This window comes from Hyperolius riggenbachi, chromosome 10 (assembly GCF_040937935.1).
Source record: "Hyperolius riggenbachi isolate aHypRig1 chromosome 10, aHypRig1.pri, whole genome shotgun sequence".
NCBI lineage: Eukaryota > Metazoa > Chordata > Amphibia > Anura > Hyperoliidae > Hyperolius > Hyperolius riggenbachi.
The window spans coordinates 103,863,868-103,881,878 of NC_090655.1; the positions used below are offsets into that span (position 1 = coordinate 103,863,868).

Below are 18,011 nucleotides of genomic sequence, written 5' to 3' on the forward strand. Positions count from 1 at the left end.
TGATAGCCAGCCTGCTGAGTTCACATTGTTGCAGCAGGAGCGGGAGGCCACATGGCAGTGGCCCTCTACTGCAGAGATTGCAAGACAGATGCAAGCGGTAACATCCCTAAACCAGGAGGCTAATACTTCTGCTGATAACTGTGATTCCCATAATAAAGGAACATGTGAGACTGATAAACATCTCATAGGTCTGGGGGACTTGGCATATGATTCTACTAGATGTCAGAAGTTTGCAGCCGTGTTCTCAAGGCAGCCGTATGTTGGGGACATTGAACCAGAAATAGGTCTGAGGACATCTTTTGCACAATTGGAGTCTCTTATTGAGAAGGAGACTAAGGTTTGGTGGGATTTGACCACATTAAAGCAATATGTAGCTGAAAAAATCATACCAAGGGGACTGCGTATCAAAAAAGTACCCACAACATTGTACTCGGAACAATTTATAGTGGAATGGAATGGAATTCTCACGGACTGTTCCCTGGCCTTGATGAGACTTATTATCTCCTATGAAGAAAATAAATTGGTGGATTTAAGGTTTAAAATCACTGATTTGGAGACAAATATTGTTAAATTTGAAAAATTTGAACAGTATGATAGACTGCACAATAGAATGCGTGAGAACATTGCCAAATTACAGTCTATCATTACCGAAACAAAAAGAACCAAGTATTTGAGGGATGTCGAGGATTATAGGCGTAAGGTGGTTTATGAATGGGGGAAGTGGGAGTCTATGGCCAGATCACCTAGGTCGCCCAGGCCCATTTTACGCAGCTCCCGGAAAAACCATGGTAGACGAGTCAGCTTTAGTTCTCCGGAGGTGTCGGATTTTTCCGATTCCTCAGACCCCAGGAAATCAATCCAGTCTAGGAGAGGTATGGATAATATTTCTGCAACCTCAAAAAACCCCCAGGGCCAAGCCACCCCCTACAGGACACAGAAAGAGTCGCAGGAAGGGCAGGAGAGGGGGAGACGGAAGACTAGACGGGCGGGAGTGAAACACAGGTCCAAAAGAGCTAGTCCAGGGGGGGGTCACACCTTGCAATGTAGTCAATTTGTCCAAATACGAACTCACTGACATGGAGAAAAATGTTCTCGCGAAGGGTCTCTCATTTGCACCTACTAATCATATGGATGTATTCACAACTATTGTGGATGTTAATAGGTTTGTGAGAACCATCCTTCTGCGTAAACATTTCCTAAAATGTGAGAGGAGTGAGATTTCCGATACTAGGGCTACGGTTGGTCCCACTGACATTGGAGATTTTGAGGAGACTAGGGCCAGATGGGCTTTGGACTGTCTGGCGGCTGAAAACTCAGGATTAGTCTCCCTAGATGATGTAAAGCCCATTCATGCCCGGAACCCAGACTTTTACCCTCTAGCTAGTAGAACCCACCATGTAGAAACCTTCCAGGAATTGGTGGAGAGGGACTTGGTGGAACTGGAGGGTATTCGTAGCTCCAGGAACTCCAATTTGTCGCATCGTGAACGACAGGCCCTCCAGAATCTTAAGAATAATTCTAACATTGTTATTCGAAATGCAGATAAAGGGGGGGCCGTTGTCGTTCTCGATAGCGATAGCTACAAAAAGGAGGCTCTAAGACAATTGGGGGACCCCACAGTTTATCAAAGACTCAAGGGTGATCCCATGAGAGGTTTCCAGATGGAGCTCTTTGATCTCCTGTCTTTTGGTCGAGATTTGGGGGTTTTGGATCAGAAACTCTTTGACTACTTGGCGGTGACCCACCCTGTTACCCCGATTTTTCACCACCTTCCCAAAATCCACAAGCCGGGCGCTCCCCCGGAGGGCAGGCCCATTGTGGCTGGCATTGGCTCTCTGGGGGAGCGCCTGAGCGAGTGGATTGATTCCCTTCTACAGCCACTTGTGATGAGGCTTCCAGGTTTTATCAGAGATACCAAGCATTTACTTGCAAGCTTAGAGGGTTTACCTTGGAATGACCATTATGTGTGGGTGACAATTGATGTTAAGGCTTTGTACTCTTGTATACCTCATAATTTAGCCATCCAGGCTATTGAACATCATCTGGAAAAATATTCTGCCTATTCTGAGGATTTGAGAACTTTCATTTGTCTGGCCGTCAAGTACCTCCTGTCCCGCAATTATTTCATGTTTGATGGCGGCTTCTACCTCCAGAGGTGTGGCGCCTCCATGGGGGCTAAGTTTTCTCCGTCCCTAGCCAACCTATACATGGGCTGGTGGGAGGAGTGCCACATCTTTGGGGGCGGGAGCCGCCGTCTGGGGGATGTTGCGTGGAACGGGAGGTACATTGATGACCTTCTTCTGGTGTGGAGGGGCAACCCAGAGGACATCCCCTTATTCATGAGGGAATTGAACACCAATACCCTAAATTTACAGTTTACCTCCAATTGGGGGCTGGGTTCTATAGATTATCTAGATGTTACTTTGGTGGGAGATTCTGATGAGGGGAAGATGCATTCGAGGACCTACAGAAAGCCGTGCAGTGGGAATACCACCCTCCGGGCCACTAGATGTCACCCGAAACATACTATACGAGGGGTCCCAGTGGGGGAATTCACCAGGGCCCGCCGTAACTGCTCGAGGGGGTCTTGGCTTGGGGAGGAGTTCAAAACGGTAGGGGCCAGATTGAAGGAGAGAGGGTACCCGGACTGGATGATCAATAGAGCGCAGGTCAGGGCCAACTCTAAAAGCAGAGATCTTTTGCTCAAAAATACAGGAGACCTGGATGCGAATGTGGGGGTTTGCAAACCCACCTTTGTAACAACTTATAGTGAGGAATTTGATAAGATTGTGTCTATCCTCAAGAAGTATCTCCCAGTTTTGGAGGGTGATGAGGATTTACGCAGTATCTTGCAAAAGGGGGTGCGCTTTGCAAGTAGGCGTGCTCCCACTTTGGCACAATCACTATCTCCTAGTCTGTACGAGTCCCGAACCAGGTCTTCTACCTGGTTGAATCTGTTGGGCTCGTACAGGTGTGGAGTGAGAACATGTCACTACTGTAAGGTCCATACCCGAACTCGGGTTGCCACGTCGACCGCGAACGGACGCAGTTTCCCCATTAGGCAATTTATTAATTGCGGGACGTCGAATGTGGTGTATCTCATTACTTGTGGGGCTTGTGCCCTACAGTATGTGGGATGCACCACAAGACCGTTACGCGCTAGAATAGGGGAACATTATTGCGGTCCGGCCTGGCTTAGCACCGTCTCCAACGTGGCGAAACATTTTCGCCAAGTCCATCAAGGTGACATGTCCTATTTTTCCTTCCACGGCTTGGAAAAGGTTTTGCCCGCACAGAGAGGGGGAGACACAACCAAACGGCTAAAGAGCCGGGAGGCACTGTGGATTTTTAGAATGGGTACGAGACTTCCAAAAGGTCTGAACTCCCGCTGGGACCTGGCGTTACTAACTTAGTGTATAGCTCCTCTATATATGCTGCTCTTTGATGGTTTTAATTGTACAATTCACATTTTCTACATATTTTTATAATCTTTTTTGTACGTTATGCCTGCAGGCCTCCTGTTTTTGTTTCTATATCTAGTTACGGATTAATTAGCATCGCCTGTTTGGCTTTTCTAGGTGTTGCTTTTTTATATTGTACATATCCCTTCCTGTGAGTGGGGCTAGGGGTGTTTCCTTGGACATGGCCTTGGGAACCACCCACCCCACCAAAGGAGGGTATATAGGAGGCTCTTGTGCTATTTGCATTCTAGCTATGAATAAGGACCAGTAGGTCCGAAACATGTCAGCTGGTGATATGTGTTGACCTTTTGGATACGTCCATGAATAAAGACATAGGATTTTAGGAGCATCGTGCAGACCTTTTTTCGTTTCAATTGACTGTTTACTTGTATTTGAATTTATTGTTTTAGTTAGTTAACAGCATGGATTTTGATAATCAATGATGACTGCTTGTTTTTTAACAGGTGCTGCGGAGTATCAGGTGCAGGAACCAGCTGAATCGTTACTGCTTTTCCCAGACAAACCTGCCAATGAAGAGGATTTGGAATTGACACAGAATGATGACGTACAAAGCCCTACTAATGAGTTAGTGAGTATGCCAGATATGGATAACTCACAGGTGGTTTCTGATGAATGCACTGAGGATAATGGGGATAATAATTCCAGTACTGCTGCTGTTGCTCATCCAAAATCCAGAGATGTACACTCAAGCACAGGTGACACAAGAAACAGGCCCAGTGGCACTTCAGGTAAACGTCCACGTACAATTTGTCGTGCACGTAATGCAGACCAGGAGCAATTTATTTTCGATAAAGAACAGTCAGAGAAGTTTTACAATGCTCAAAAAATTCATCGTGAATCCCTGATGGAAAGATTGGATAGCCTCACTCGGGAATTTAAGACTCTCAATGAAAATTTAGGACAATTATTCATTGCATTACAATTGCACAACAACCAACTACTTATTTTTATGAGTGAAATGAAAGAAGTGCTGAATACCTTCATTTCTTGCTTTACGTCTTGTCGTGTTGTTGAAGAACAGCAAGTTATTTTAGAAAATGTCTCAGATGAGTGCAATTGATGCACTTCAAAGTTAGACAAGGCTTACAATGGAACACAATATATAATTGCTGTCGCATATTTTTTAATTATATGTTGTGTGTTCAAAACCTACACTAGCGTTACAAACTGTGGCTCAAGTACTTCAGAATATTCTTAGCATGGTTCAGTCCTCGTATTTTTGGTATTACTACAGTTGTAGGAAAGTTGTAAGTATGTAAATGGAATCCAGTTTAACATATGAAAAACAAGATATTACATATCACATGCAAAGTATGATAGTCCTATTGAGCTGTCCCTCTCCTGTTCAAGTGCCTATTGCAGGGCTGCCTCCCTAGTAGTAGTATTATATGAGAAAATACTGATATTTCAACCGCCCAAAGGACGTTTCATTGCTGACGATGGGGCGCATGTACAATGCACACGTATGAACGCACCGATCACGCGTATGCAATGTACAGTGGCCCTTGTTCTTGAATACTCAGACACCATACAAAAGTCATGACCCCTCCTTTTGGCGGCTGAAAAACCAGTGTTTCTCCGATGTACTCGACAACTGGTAAAGGGAAATCAACGCTGCACCAGACAACGAGAGAGAAGAGGGACGGCTCATTAGGACCCTCAGACTTTGAAGTAATTAGGTCATATTTGGTTGTTTTTTTTATGTAACGGGGTCCTGTTGACTTTAAAGGTGCTATATGCACATTGTGCACTATTGTTTTTATTATAAAGAATAATAGGTTAAATAACAGATCAGTGTACAGTATAGAAAAATAACTCTACGTGACTGTTCCTTCTTTTAGCTCCTTGCAGTCGATTGGTGTCCTAGCCGCACCACCTCACCCTCCCAGCATCCAGCGGTGAGGAAGGTAACTGCGCATGTAGACTGCATTGAGGTTTTTTTGGGCATTGAAGGGCATGGGATCACGTATTGTATGCACGCCATTGCGTCTGTAATGCACAGGCACAGAACTACTGCACAATCGCAGTACAGACCACATGAATACACTTGAACAACGTAACAACCCGGTGTTAAATGCACAGAATCACACACAAAACACGAAGGCCAAAGTCGACTTCATTACCACTGGCCAGCACAACTTACAGCGAGACTGCGGCTAGGGCACTGACCAACTAGCAGGAGGTTGCAGAAGCAGCAGCTACTTGCTGTTTGTTTTCTCATCTGAGGACGGTTCTTTCTGACAACCATTGCAAAAGGTGTGCAATAATGCACATGATTACTGAATGCTTATTGAAACACACCCGTGCACAATATCAACAGCTAGATGTTTAAACATTAGGTGGACCTTGCAATTGTTCTACTTACACCTTACGTGCATCGAGGTCACCAAATTCTAGTCTAGGTTTTATTGAAAGTAGTTATGAAGCAATATTTATAAACATCAGTCCTACTTACCAGGTGCTTCCTTCATTCCAAAACTACTAGGACGTTTCTTTGCCGAAGCTCTGCCCGCAGCCGTTCGTTGCAGCTCCAACCTAGTACTCGCCAATGAGGTCAGGTTGATCTCCTGGTCGCCGTATACTGCAGCCTCGCTTTAAGCGTTGTGAATTACCGCTACGTGGGCTGAACCTGACTATTCAGGTACATACCTAGGTCGCCCTGACTTCATCGTAGTGGAGCGAAATGTAGCTGCAACGAACGATTGCTGGCAGAGCTGTAGCAAGGAACGTCCAGGGAGCTTGGTGCTGAAGGACGCACCCGGTAAGTACCACTCCTTTAGGTAAATATTGCCTAATACCTACTTTAACAACATATACGTCATTTCAGAAACAAATGTTATCACCACTTTATTTGCAGATGGCACTGTATTTGTATAAGGAGACGGTCTCTCCACAAATAATGTAGGCCTATAATAGTGATTCCACTAATAGCCCCAGCTGAAATAACTTCACAAACACACTGGTAGCAGCAGTGTGCACAATCTATTTCAATAAAAATTGTACATGTGGGTATGTGCTGTCACACACAAAACATGTTGACTGTGAAAAAACAACACGTTACAAACCGGTAACATATTCCATAGCACCACCCATACACTGTCAAACCCTTACCTAAGAGCCAACCTGCAGGCATTCTTCCATCCTCAAATGCTTGGAAAAGGCGGCAGTTGCGAAAGATATGTGCGTCGTGGACACATCCAGGATATCCTGTCACCACATTCCTTATGAGCATATCAGAATCAACAACTACCTGTATGTTCGTAGAATGATAGCTCTTACGATTTCGGTAGATGTGTTCTTTTAGTTTAGGGGGGATGAGTGTGGGTACAATCTATTGCTCCCAAAACATTAGGCATCCCTGCAACATGGTAGAATTTTGTTTTTACTTCGTTCCACTCTGAACGTTCTTTAGGCATGTAGATATGTTGCGGTGCGATGGAACAAATAGTTTTATCTACCTGTGTTAAAAACCTGGAGCAGGTGGCTTGTGAAATACCTATAATCTTGCCACACACCTGTTGAAAAGAACCCTTTCCAAGGAAATGCAATGCACATAGCAACTTCACCAAACCAGAAACAGGCCTGCCATGCTGATCTATCTTGTGTAATTGTGGCTCTATTGCTGAGTATAACTGCATAATTATCTCTCTTGACAGGCGAAAACGCACCACCACTTCTCGATCATTGAACTTATCAAGCTCAGTGCGCTGCTGAAAATAACGTGGAGAGATTATAACCACCCTTCTCCTTTCCCTTCTTCTCCTCTATATCCTTGAATATTCTATTAGGCTCAGCTCAAAAGGCTCCATCTTGTTTATCTCCTCCTCACATACATTTCGCATGCCCCTAAGCAGCCGATAACTGAGCGCACATTTCCGCATGGTTACGCCCCCTTTTTAGTTTTATGAATTTGTTTCACTGCATTTCACCGACATACATACCAACCCAAATACCGCCCTTAATTACGCGCATAATTCCACATGCGGAAAACAAGTGGATAAACTGCGCTTACATTTTTATGAATGGATAATTTCAACATCCGCGTGCGGTAAATACGCTAAATAATGACACCGCATGCAGGGACGGATCTAGGGGGGGGGGGGGGGGGGGCAAGCGGGTATCTTGCTCCAGGCGCAGTTTGTTGAAATCTTAAAAAGGCGGCAAAATGAATGGAAGTTTAGGCGCCAAAACCTGACCTTTAGGCACCAAAACCTGACCTTGGCCCAGGCGCAACTTGGTCTTGATCCGTCCCTGACCGCATGCGGAAAGGTTTTATGAATCGAGGCCTATATATACTCTGTATATACTTTATAAAGTGCTGCAGAAGATGTCAGCATATATAAATACTAAATGATAATTAATAATGGCATCGAATCTAAGACGAATGACAAATGCACAGAAGTGCCTAGAAATAGGCAGTGGCTATTTTTGTGGGAACAAGCACTATAGGGGCTCAGAGATAAATGTAAAACAAAAAAGCAGAAACATAGAAAAATGCATCAATCAATCTATGCATGGCTATTTACGTATTGCTATACAATACCAATATAAATAAACACCCCACTCAGGCAGTTACAGCCAGGTGGCGCACAATGGATGGTACAGTACTACGTTGTAGTGTTGTCCGGATCATGAACGATTCGGATCTTTGATCCGAATCTATTTTATGAGTCGATCATCCGAATCATCAAAATGAACGATTCGGATCGCAAAAGGGGCGGGGCCAGGAGCGACACGCCCCCTCTCAGCGGGCAGCGGCGGTCCTGGAAGCAGGGATCGCTCTGTTGGATGGGAGGCAGCCGTTGCAGGGACAGGTAGATGAGAGAGAGGGGACATGGGTGCCTCTGCCAGATATGTGTAGAGCACACATACTGGCTGAAATGTGCTGCTCATTATAGGCTGTCTGTTCCGTAGTGCTGCACAGTGATCACATTGGAAGCTTTTGGCTCAGCACAGCTCAGTAACTTTGCAGACACTGTGATTGAAAGGCAATATAATCCTCCTGCACTCGGCACTAAACAGCTGCACTTATCTTCTGAGAATGCTTTCTTTCACTGTGCGACCTTTTCTTTCAAAGTGTACAGATGAACATATAGGTGAAATATATGTAAAGCATATGACTTCAGCATGTGGGTATTACGTGCAAACATTTCTGCTCTCTGCTCGTCCCTCCTCCCTTCTCTGTCCACTCCCTGCCCTCTGTCCATCTTCTCCCCTTCTCTGTGTGTCCACCCCCCTCCCCTTCTCCTGTCCACAGACCTGTCCTGCTGTTCATTTCACCCCCGAATGCTTCTGGTAGTAAAATGATCCGAGATTCGGATCAAAGATCCGGATCTCTTCAATGATCCGATTCGAATCATCCGGATCATTGAAAAGATCCGAACTTCCCATCTCTACTACGTTGGACGTCAGACTGTACTTTCAATTATCTGCTGGCGTGATCCATGTGATAGGCGATCGACTGAGCAGCCTGTGTTATAAAGCCTTGCGGTGGATGCGGCAGGCGTGCGATTGATGCGCCTGTGTTGTGCTCTTGCGATTGGAGCGCCAGTGTTGTGGGCAGGAAGTACGCTGAGGGAGCTCTCAGGGGAAACATGGCGGGAAATACTGAGGAGAGATAGAGAACACGGGGAATGGTGGGGAAACTGAGGAAGGCGCGGCGCAGGCTCCCGTGTCACCCTCCTCAAGAGAGCGCCGACCGCAGACAGCTGGAAGCCGCACCCGCCGATAGGTAACATGTCACGTGAGCTGTCAGCAAGCTGGTGGATAGAGAAGCTAGAGGGGCTGTCTGATGACTGCTGTCTATTCTGAGGGCGCCTGTCAGGGTAGTTGTGGGTAGATGCTCATAAATGACTGTTTATGACTTCAAAGCCTAGTTCATCCTCCTGTTATATGTGAGTGTAGTCCTCCCACGTGTATTATATAAAGTGCACCTGAACTTTACCACAGTACAGAAGGAAAACTTACAGAAATGTACCCTGTATGTATTTAGAGAGTTTAGCCTGTCTAATTCCCCCTCATCTGTGCCCAATCACAAGTTGTAATTTGATCCCTCAGTTGTGTCAGCTGACTGCCACGGCTAATTTGAAAGTATAGGATGTTAACAATATGTCTGCTTCCAGGAAGTAGAAACACTGCAGACTTATTGCCAGAGTTCTCTAAGCTGTAACAGAAATTATTTTCGGTTCTTTTCCGTTAGCCGGGCGCATCCACTAGATGGCGATAAAACTCCACCAGAGTTTCATCTTTCCCTACTATCCATGGTGGCCTGGAGGGGCAATAGTAATTGACGCCACCTGGTGATTGCGCCCGGCTAACGGAATAGTACCTGATTTTCTTTAAAGAGAACCCGAGGTGTGTTTAAAGAATGTTATCTGCATACAGAGGCTGGATCTGCCTATACAGCCCAGCCTCTGTTGCTATCCCAAACCCCACTAAGGTCCCCCTGCACTCTGCAATCCCTCATAAATCACAGCCGTGCTGTGAGGCTGTGTTTACATCTGTAGTGTCAGTCTCAGCTGCTCCCCCGCCTCCTGCATAGCTCCGGTCCCTGCCCCCGTCCCTTCCCTCCAATCAGCAGGGAGGGAAGAGATGCAGGCGGGGACTGGAGTTCTGCAGGAGGCGGGGAGAGCAGCAGACTGACACTATAGAGATAAACACAGCCAGCTCTGACAAGCTGTTTGTCAGCAGCATGGCTGTGATTTATGAGGGATTGCAGAGTGCAGGGGGACCTTAGGGGGGTTTGGGATAGCAACAGAGGCTGGGCTGTATAGGCAGATCCAGCCTCTGTATGCAGATAATATTCTTCAAACCCACCTCGGGTTCTCTTTAAAGAATGTTATGCTGGGGCTTATCTTAAAGCAGAGGGAGCTCTCCCCAGTTCAGGTTCAGATATTTTTCTAGGTCCATGTAGTCACATTGCTTGTTTATTTTAGCATAGAAGTTTCTCGAATAATTGATACGAAATAAATAATGGTACTTTTCCGTTAGCCGGGCGCATCCTCTAGGTGGCGATAAAACTCCACCAGCATTACATCTTTCCCTACTATCCATGGCGGCCTGGAGGGGGAATAGTAATTATCGCCACCTAGTGGATGCGCCCGGCTAACTGAAAAGTACCGAAATAATTTTAAAAGTGAACCCAAGGCAGTGATGTGTCTAGTTGTAATACTTTGTTAAAGTATTCTCAGGTAGTACTACTTATCGGGTAGTACTACTGATTAGATGTAGTGACGGGAATACCTTGGTGGTCCTGTGGTCTCGCCTTTGCTAACTTACCTCCTGACATCTGCCAGATGCTAACCTCTCCTCCCCCCTTCTTCACTCCTAAAACAAAATCCTGAACTGCTAACACTAACCTCTGCCCTCCGAACACTAACCTGCCTACTATGGGATACCTATCGACAGGCCGGTGGAGGGATATTAGCAGGACGTTATTGCACATGTGCAGATGGGGATTTAGCTTGCCTCGATAAGAATAAATTGACACACTGACCTAAACAAATAGAGAAAGATAGTCACCTAGGTAGAGAGAAGCCTCTACCTAAGTAAGAATTTAAAGGAAACCTGAGACGTAAAAATATAAGTTTTACACATACTTAGGGCTTCCTCCAGACCCTTCGCACCAATCGCTTCCACGTCGTCCTCCTCTGCCTCCTCGTTTGTCCGGTAGAAGCCCCATTAGCTTGGCCAGTCGGGGTGCACTGCGCATGCACAGCCTGGCCACATGCGCGTGCTCCGGTGGGCAGGAGAGTGAAGCACCTGCACAGCCGCGGGAGCGAGAGGGGGTGCACGCATGGCCGAACTGCGCCTGCACCGACTGGCCAAGCTATCGGGGCTCCTAATGAGCATGGGAGCGAAGGGGGCTGGAGTGAGTCCCAGGTATGTGTAAAACTTTTATATCTTTACGTCTCAGGTACACTTTCCCTTTTTTTTATGGGTTGCCTATCATCTCCTCAACCTTATCGTTGCCGCACCCGGAGGATACGTTTACGTGGCTAAGCTTCCCGCCATGTGTTTGCGTGACCACTTTGCCGCCTATGCAATTTCATGCCGTGCCATACTTGCACAAACGTGAGGCCATACTGCATGAAACGGGGCAAGCTGCAGGGTCCTGGGCAGTGGTGGGCGTACATTTAAAAAAGTCGCGGTCAAATTTAGGCGCGATTTATCGGGAAAAGAAAAATATCGTAATTTAGAAATATCGATAATTTAACCGTATTTGTAATGTAAAATCGATAATTCTGATTATAATTATTACAGGTATTAAACTGATGTGAGATGAAAACCAAAATATAATAACGTTAAATATCGTAATGTAATTCAACAACACAGCTTAACCCAACCCTACTCTCACACAGAACCCTCCCTTGGTGGTGCCTAGCCCTAACCACTCCCCTGGTGGTGCCTAATCCTAACCCCCCATGGTGGTGGCTAACCCAAAATGTACCTAACCCTACTCTGAAACAGAACCCTCCCTGTACCTATCCCTAACCCCTAGACCCCCCTAGTGGTGCCTAATCCTAACCTACCCCCTGGTGGTGCCTAACCTTAAAACTCCCCTGGTGGTGCCTAACCCTAACCACCCCCCTGGTGGTGCCTAACCCTAACCACCCCCCTGGTGGTGCCTAACCCTAACCACCCCCCTGGTGGTGCCTAACCCTAACCACCCCCCCCCCCCCCTGGTGGTGCCTAACTCTAAAACTCCCCTGGTGGTGCCTAACCCTAACCACCCCCTGGTGATGTCTAACCCTAAATTATCGTAACTACTTTATATATTATCGTAAATAGAAATGTCAAATATCGTTATTACATTTGTACAGTGAATGTTATATTTTCGTAATTACAAAATTATATGTATTTGGACAGAATTTGCTTACATTCCATCATTAAACATGTTCATTTATCGTTATTACACCAAAAGACTTTTTAAGTTATCATTATGACTGACATCGTTTTTCTTTATTTAGCGTTATGATATTCGTTCTGATATATTATCATAAACTTTAAATTACCGATATTACCAATTCCACAACAAAATTACGAATATTACCGAGTTTACTTTATCGATTTACGTAAAATATCGATTTTAGGCACTTGCGCCCAAACATATGCAAAATTGAGTGTAAATTTACAAAAACGATAATTAACATTAGAAATATAGCCGCCCCAAATCTATTAGCGCTATTTTTAGCTGATCCGAGTGGTGGTTGCCTTGAAGATGACATGGAATGCCTCTGGAGGATCAAGTGTAGTATCTGTTCTTATCAGTCTCAGGGCCCTTTTCCACTAGGGCGTTTGCGACTGCTTAATCGCAAAACCGCAAACTGCTAGTGATTTTAAAATCGCTACGGTTTGCTTTTTAACATAGGAATCGCGGTAGGTAATTTCCACTACTGCGATTAGTTTTTTACTTGATCGCGATCGCGCCGCGGAGCGACTTTTGCCGCGATTTTGCTATGCAGTGCATAGCATAGCAAAATCGCGGCCGCAAACGTCGGGAAATCGCCGGTAAATTTTTAGCTTTTTCGATTCAGCAATCGCTAGCGTTCAGCGTGAACGCTAGCGATTGCTAGTGGAAAAGGGCCCTCAGGGAGGCATGTTACTGGGAACTCCGGCCTAGTCACCCGGGTGAAGGACACCTGGAAGGAGAGATCAGGGGGGATGGGAACCTCTGATCCTCCGATAACAGGTGTCCGTCCTGATTCATCAACTCCCCAGAGGCTCACTGAATGGATCTACCATGATCGAAGCTGAAGGGCTGAGGGCTTTGCTTAGGCGTACTGCCCAGGAGTACCTGAAAAACCTGGGGCCTGGAAAACCCCATGGTGGAGTAAGGTGCTTAGGTCTGTACTGCCCATATGCATAGCCGAATAATGCAACTCCCCGGTCTTTTGGCTAGGGAGAGTGCAGAATTTTTATAACGCCAGCCGCAAGGTCGGGGCCAGCTTGCTGGCACCGGGGACTTCGGTCCCCACCCCGGCTCCCTCTTGGGGGAGCCACCTGGACCATGTAGGAGGCCACATGGCCAGGCCCTTTGGGTAACCACTGGGCAGGTTGGGGTCCTCCTATTCTTCGGGTGTTAAAGGACCCAAAAGCCCCCTGCGCCGAAGGCAAAGGGGGAGGTTCCCTTTGGGGAACACCGGAAAGAGCCCTGCTTTTGCAGGGCCCGGGGCTGCTCATGCACGTTTTTGTGGGGTGTTTATGCACTTCCACTTTTTCCGTGCATGGGCATAAAGCCCTGCTTACTCCGGGCTCCTGTTGCACGCAACAGGAGTCAAGAAAGCTTAAAAAAAAATTTCAGTGATATCGCACTACTGCACGCATTTTTGCCAAAGCACATTGCTGATCCCATTCACTGTAATGAATGGGATCAGCAGCGCAATGCAGATGGTGTGTGATTGTGTGCGCTTGTGTCCCGAATGCACGGCCATACGCGTTGCCTAATGTGAACGAGGCCTTAGGCAGACCATACTTGTCTTTGAGGCTGGGAACACACTAGGTGTTGCGTGAAAGGTTGCGTTCTGCTGAATATGCGTTTGCATTTTGCGCATGTGTTTTTCTTGCGTTTGCATTTCGCACATAAAAATTGCATGTGTTTTTGTGTGTTATGTGTGCGCTTTTTATATGCATTTTATGCAAATTACTAGTAAATCAACAGGAAGCAGAAATACATCATCAAACTTGGTTTTAGAAAAAAAAACAAAAAACCTCATACTAAACAAAATAAAATGCTATACCTCTGCATTACCATTGACATAAGGTGCATTTTAGATGCGTTTTGAAAAAATATGCAGCAAGTTCAACGTCTTTAAAAACACACATTGCAGAACGCAAACATAGCGTTTTCTGCAACATTAGCGTTTCCGCCTAGTGTATTCCTACCCTTGGTTTTCTGTGCACGCTTTTCTGCATGAATTTTCTGCACACTATTTCTGTTTGTATGCAGGAAAACAAGTATATTTTTTCAAAGCAGCTAATGTAATTGATAAACACAACTGACAAAATGTGCAAAATTATCCTGCAGGATGTCCGCTCTTTTTGTGCGCACGCGAAAAACTCATTAAGTGTGAACTAGCACATTGATAAGCATGAGTTCTTAGTTTTTCTGTGCATAAAATGTGCAAGAAACAGTCATGTTTGTTCCTTGTCTGAAGTCCATCAGCACACCAGTTTTTGTTCCATTTAGGCTTCTTGCACACCAAGACGTTGTGTTAGGTGCCACGTTAAGGTCGCATAACGTGCACCTAACACAACGTATGGTGTTGCAAGAGCCGACGGTAGAGTGAGCCGCGTTAGGCGGCTCGATTCCTATAATGTCTCCCAGAGTGGCGCTGATTGGCCAGCGGGACCACGTGATGCGGAGCGAGACACTCCGCATCACGTGGTCCCGCCGGCCAATCAGCTGCCGCCAGTGCAGTGAATATTAAGTAGCCATGTGCGCGGCTACTGTAGCTGGCTCTCCCCGCCTCCTCTCCGCCCCCCACTGCGCATGTGCAAACAGTCTAACGCGGCTATAGCCGCTCCAACGCCGTAGCATGCTGCACTTTGCGGAGAACGTGCAGCATTACATGTAACGCAACGTGGGCTGTGTGAACAGCCCACTTGTGTACATTGCTGTGCGTTGGGGGAGCGTTACAGGCGCACTAACGTGCGCCTGTAATGTCTTGGTGTGTAAGCAGCCTAAAGCACAGTCTTTATTGTGCCTAGAACCACAAGAATCCAGCAGGGTCCTCCTTTATCATGTACTTAGTGTTTTCTTGTGACATTATTATATTACTTGTATCACACTAGCAAGCACCCAGATCTGCAACAGTGTGCCAGCTCTACCTACGCTTGTGAGTAGTAACTACAGTTACTTGGCAACGGGAGTAGAATGAACTGTGATCCCTTCCACAGTAAGGCTTTCTTAGCAATCCCCTCTGATGCATCAGTAAAGGTGCCCATACATCAGATGAGGTATGGGCAGATCGACCAAGAGACAAATCTCTCTCTATTCGAATCTGATTAGAGAGAGATCTGTCAGCTGCCCATACACCACAGGCCGATTTCCAATCAATTTTTATGCTGAAGTTGATCCGGAATCGGCCGTGTGATGCAGCATTCGCCGGACCGATGTTGTCCCCCTAATGGTCAATGTGATCGCCACAGTGCACTATACATTACCTGAACGCGTCTGCCGCTGGCTCTAGGCTTCTCCATCGATACACGCACCCCACGTGGTTGCCAGAGTAACGTGGCCAGGTGTGCGATGTCACACGCACCTGCGTTAACTTCGGCAGCCATGTGGGGCGCGTGTATGGATGCAGGACAGTGCCCGGAGCCAGCGGCAGACAGGTAACATAGTGCACTGGGGAGCACATTGCATGTTACTGGTGCACACCTATCCGACCATCTTGCAGCATGTCTGATTTATTAATGCAACCAATTTTTGGCCCGCAATTGGTCACATCATCGATCGAGCATGGACTTGGCGACACCGATTTTCATCGGATTTGAATATTATCGATTTTGAACGGTTGGCCGCCAAGTCACCTGATGTATGGCCACCTTAAAGGGGCCCATACACCTAACTATATTCCCGCCGATATACAGCAGATTTAATTACTGTGATCGAACCTGCTGTGAAATCGTTGCGCAAACGCTGACAGAACGATCAATGTCCGTCCGAAATCAATCGGCTTCACAGATGGTGAACCGATTTCATGCTTAAATTGATTCACAATCTGTTTGCAGTAAAGGCAGCCATACGATCCGATTCGATCAGAGAGGGGTCTATCTGTTGGTCGATCTGGTGGCAAATCGACCAGTGTATGGGCTACCTTAAGAGGTCTGGACTGCTGGGTTATCTCATTTGAACCCTGGCCTACCTCATTGTTTTCCAGCTTCATTGGCTATCATTCATAAAGCATTTCCGCATGCGGAAATGCTTAATACCGCTGACTTTACCGAACACTCAGCAAAATCCCCATTCATAAAGGCTCTTTCCGCATGAAAAGCTGACATTCCCGTGAAGAGCGATACATTTCCGCCTTGTGCGGAGTTTTTCTAGATTAATCTAGAAAAAGTAACAAACACATCCATTCATAAAGATTAGAGCAAGCGGTATGCGGAAGGAAAATACCGCTTGCTCAACAGTAGCGATAGGCGGGCAGATTACTTGTGAATGAATGGGACGGACCTCCCAAGCAGCATCAGACAGAGGAGCGCACGGAGGGAATCGGGCATCTTTTATGTTTCCGCATGTCTTCCGCCACGCTACCGCCAGCTTTCTCCAGAAAACCTCCGCACTTGTATCGCAACAGGCAAGTTTTTTATGAATGACCACCCTGAAGTCTTAAAGAGAACCAGAGATGAAGCACCCTCTTGTATTTTACCTTATAAATCAGTGGGAACATGACAGTAAACACCTAATCTGCCCTTTGTTTCATTGTTCTCTGTGTAATCTGACTGTTATCACGTCTGATAAGAATCCCCGACTGAGAAGTCAGGCTGCTCCGTCTAGCTTTGCTACAGAAAGATTATAGCTAAGTCTGTATTCTGTGGTGTTATTTCAAGCCCAAGCCTGCCCCCTTGTGGCTTTGCTATAATGACTCAGCTATAATCATTCCCAGCAAAGCCAGATTTAATTGCTCAGTCTGGGATTCTTGTGACTGCTGTTAACAGACACTTTTAGCAGTGAGGAGGAAACAGAGAGCATGGTAAGTGTTTTCTCTAATGTTCTTACTGATATACATGGTAAAATACACAAGGGTGCTTCGTCTCTGGTTCCCTTTAAGTACCGATTGCGGAGAAGAACGGTGTTTTCCCGCACTACCGACTGCACCTTTATGAATGATAGCCATTGTGTGTTGTGTGTCCTTTCTCTCCTCCCCCCCCCCCCCCCCCCCCCCCCCAACAGGTTAGCAACTTGCTTGTACAGAACACTACCCTGAACTGTTGCCTGATAAGCTTATCCCTGTGTGCAACATTAGATAAAGTTGTGCACTTGATGTCCTGTCCAGTTATCACCCACATCCTAAACATATTGATAGGTTGATTAACTGCAATGAAAGGGGATTAGATATTGTGCCTGACTGATCAGTGAGAAATATTTAGTATGCTCTTTAATACATTTAGAAATAATAGTCTTTGGTGTCACACCTGCACTTGCACCTGTTAATGTGAGATGAACATAGTCTCCCTTATACATCGGACAGGTGTCTAACAAGAGTGAAGTCCCCAGACTTGATAACTGATAATTACAAACAGCTGTTATTGAAAGCCATGTCAGGTGCAGAAAAACAACACCTTTGTTCTACCTCCTGAGGGTGTCAGTCAAACCAGTAGGAGGAAGTATGAACAGGTATACTATAAAATATAATTTAAAGGCACTCTGAGGTGACAAAAAATGAAGGAAAGAAAACCTTGCCTTAGGCCTTACATTACACGTGTTGCTGTCCGTATTTTGGCTACGCGTGTAGGAGGCAGATAGCACGAACATCAGATGTTCACACTGCATGTGTTTCGTACCAGTGCGGTGCGCGATCG

At 46.1% G+C, this 18,011-nt stretch overlaps 1 protein-coding gene across 4 annotated transcripts in view; it reads left to right on the plus strand.

Annotated features, from left to right (window-relative positions):
• The first annotated feature begins 8,213 nt into the window (after nucleotides 1–8,213).
• Nucleotides 8,214–18,011, plus strand: part of SLF2 (SMC5-SMC6 complex localization factor 2) — an 87,725-nt gene continuing 77,927 nt past the window's right edge. The window contains exon 1 of one of the 4 annotated variants that reach the window (XM_068255207.1): nucleotides 8,214–8,296. In XM_068255207.1, the coding sequence (XP_068111308.1) occupies nucleotides 8,271–8,296 (26 nt within the window). In that variant the 5' untranslated portion in view covers nucleotides 8,214–8,270. Of the gene's footprint in view, nucleotides 8,297–8,556; nucleotides 8,579–8,987; nucleotides 9,214–18,011 lie in introns of those variants that run through there. The other 3 variants (XM_068255208.1, XM_068255206.1, XM_068255210.1) reach the window with 3 other exon arrangements.